This window comes from Fomitiporia mediterranea (genome assembly GCF_000271605.1).
Source record: "Fomitiporia mediterranea MF3/22 unplaced genomic scaffold FOMMEscaffold_1380, whole genome shotgun sequence".
NCBI lineage: Eukaryota > Fungi > Basidiomycota > Agaricomycetes > Hymenochaetales > Hymenochaetaceae > Fomitiporia > Fomitiporia mediterranea.
Window position 1 is genome coordinate 1 of NW_006761765.1, and position 2024 is coordinate 2024.

Genomic DNA, 2024 nt, shown 5'->3' on the forward strand with positions numbered 1-2024 from the left:
AGTTTTATTTTAAAACTATATATCGAAGTGATTACATAATTGAGTACCGAAGATCGAGAGCATATAATGACGCACTTGCTCTCGTCACTCCTTTCCCTCCTACCTCCACCATCTCCCCAATCCTCTTCCCCCAACACTATGTCGTTACTCTTGTTCTCTCTAGCCCAGTCCTCTGCCTACAAGTGTCCCACCGGCGGGCACTCTGCCTGCTTCAACATAGGCAATAAACATCACCATACTTGTCTCTCCAATCTGCCGCTGCGATGCCTGCACTGAGCCTCAGATCCCGCAATGATGCCACCAAGCTGACTACACTGTCCTTCATTGTAAAGCGTAAGCAGACAGTCCACTTCATAATAACTTGCACAATGGTTGCTCATCCCTCTCCTCCCAACTTTTTGTCTCCCTTCCACCCCTCCCGCTCCTCGCTCCGCCACTTGCGTTGCCTCTCCTTCATTGTCCTCCTTTGTTTACACTCACCTTCCTTTTTTCATTCGCATTCGTGCATCCGCATTGTTGACCCATGCCGAACGACTTCTTCAATGTTTCCATACATTCGCGTACTTCCCGCTCTGTAGTGCAAGCAACAGTCAACAAGTGCATGCTTGCGACAATACCAACGTACGACCACTCCCATGGTACGACCCTCTCTTCGACACTGTACGCGCTCTCCTTCCCTACCCATTCCATGCTTAACATCACTCTCTACAGGTCCACCCCACGTGCATTTACATTCCCTAGTGCAGCAGACAACACCATATCGAACGGAAGCAGTGGACTGCCACTTACCCCTCTTGAGCTGAGTCTGTCCATACGTTCCACTTCGCCTTCTCTGTTCGAGCCGGTACGTCCCAGAGATACACCTTTGCAATCCACAAAAACGACTCAGTTCACTGCTCCCCCAATTGCACGTCACAGTCAGAATATGTAGCATACGCGTACTGATACAGCTTTGTCTACAGCGTGAATCAACTCGTTCAACGCTCCAGATCTCAACCTGTATGCACTACTCACACTCACTGCACGCTGTTGCGGTACGTCCACCTTTTATCTCCTATTGTCACTTGCTAACTACTCTAAACCTGTCTATCAGGCGCAGCCTCAACCTCCACAACCTGCTCGACCTCATCCTACACGCACACGCAATTTGGCTCACAGGTCCCGAGTGACGACCAAACGTGGTGACGAAGACTACGTCGAACGGTCTGAGGATGCGTTCATCCTTTTCCAACACGAATCCCACTCACAGAATAATGAGGCAGAGGCAGCTGGTGGTGTAGGGGTTGGGACTGTAGAAATAGCGTATTATTTACTATTTTTGTATTCTATAATTTAAATATAATTATGTTTAATTAATTATTTGATATAAAATTGTATAGTAAGCAAAAGAAAGCTATTCAAACACTTGTAATGACTTGTAAGCATTATAAGCAGATATTATACTGTCACAAATTAATAAGTATGTCTGAACCTTGTAATTTAGGAAGTATATTATAATCACTTGTATAACTTGACAATTTATAAAATTATATTGGAAATTGCCAAGTTTTAAAAGTATTTTTTCTTGCTTATTTAACATTGTACTTTCCTTGCTTAACCCCCCAGGAAGATTATAAGTAATTGGACAAATTTTATAAAATATATAAAATATACAAGATTACAAGCAAGTATAATACTTAAGACTTTTTTGTGATGTAAGGGGTCAGAGAGAGGATTACACCTTGGGAGTAGTTGTACATAAACATTGTTACAAGTATGTGCTTACTAATTGTTACTTGTGCTACAGAGTAGGAAGAAGTACACAAATGTATAGAATTATTAAAGAAATTGTTCAGTATTGGAAACAATGTGGATACACAAATGCAAATTCAAAAAGGAAGGCAAACTAAAAGAAAAGGAGGTTAATGAAGGAGAGACAACTGTAGAGAAGCAGAAGGGAGACAAAAAAGTTGGGGAGAGAGAGATGAGTATCTATTATAGTACTTATTATAAAATGGACTGACTGCTTACACTTTATGTGAAGG

General features: G+C 42.2%; 1 protein-coding gene across 1 annotated transcript; it reads left to right on the forward strand.

Moving 5' to 3' along the window:
* Positions 1-523: 523 nt before the first annotated feature.
* FOMMEDRAFT_164195 (uncharacterized protein) lies at positions 524-1336 on the forward strand (the record flags this gene model as incomplete). The annotated part of the gene is made up of 3 exons (XM_007272402.1): positions 524-844; positions 963-1034; positions 1094-1336. The coding sequence occupies 3 exons, from the start codon at positions 524-526 to the stop codon at positions 1334-1336; spliced, it is 636 nt and encodes a 211-aa protein (XP_007272464.1).
* Between the last annotated feature and the right edge of the window lie 688 nt (positions 1337-2024).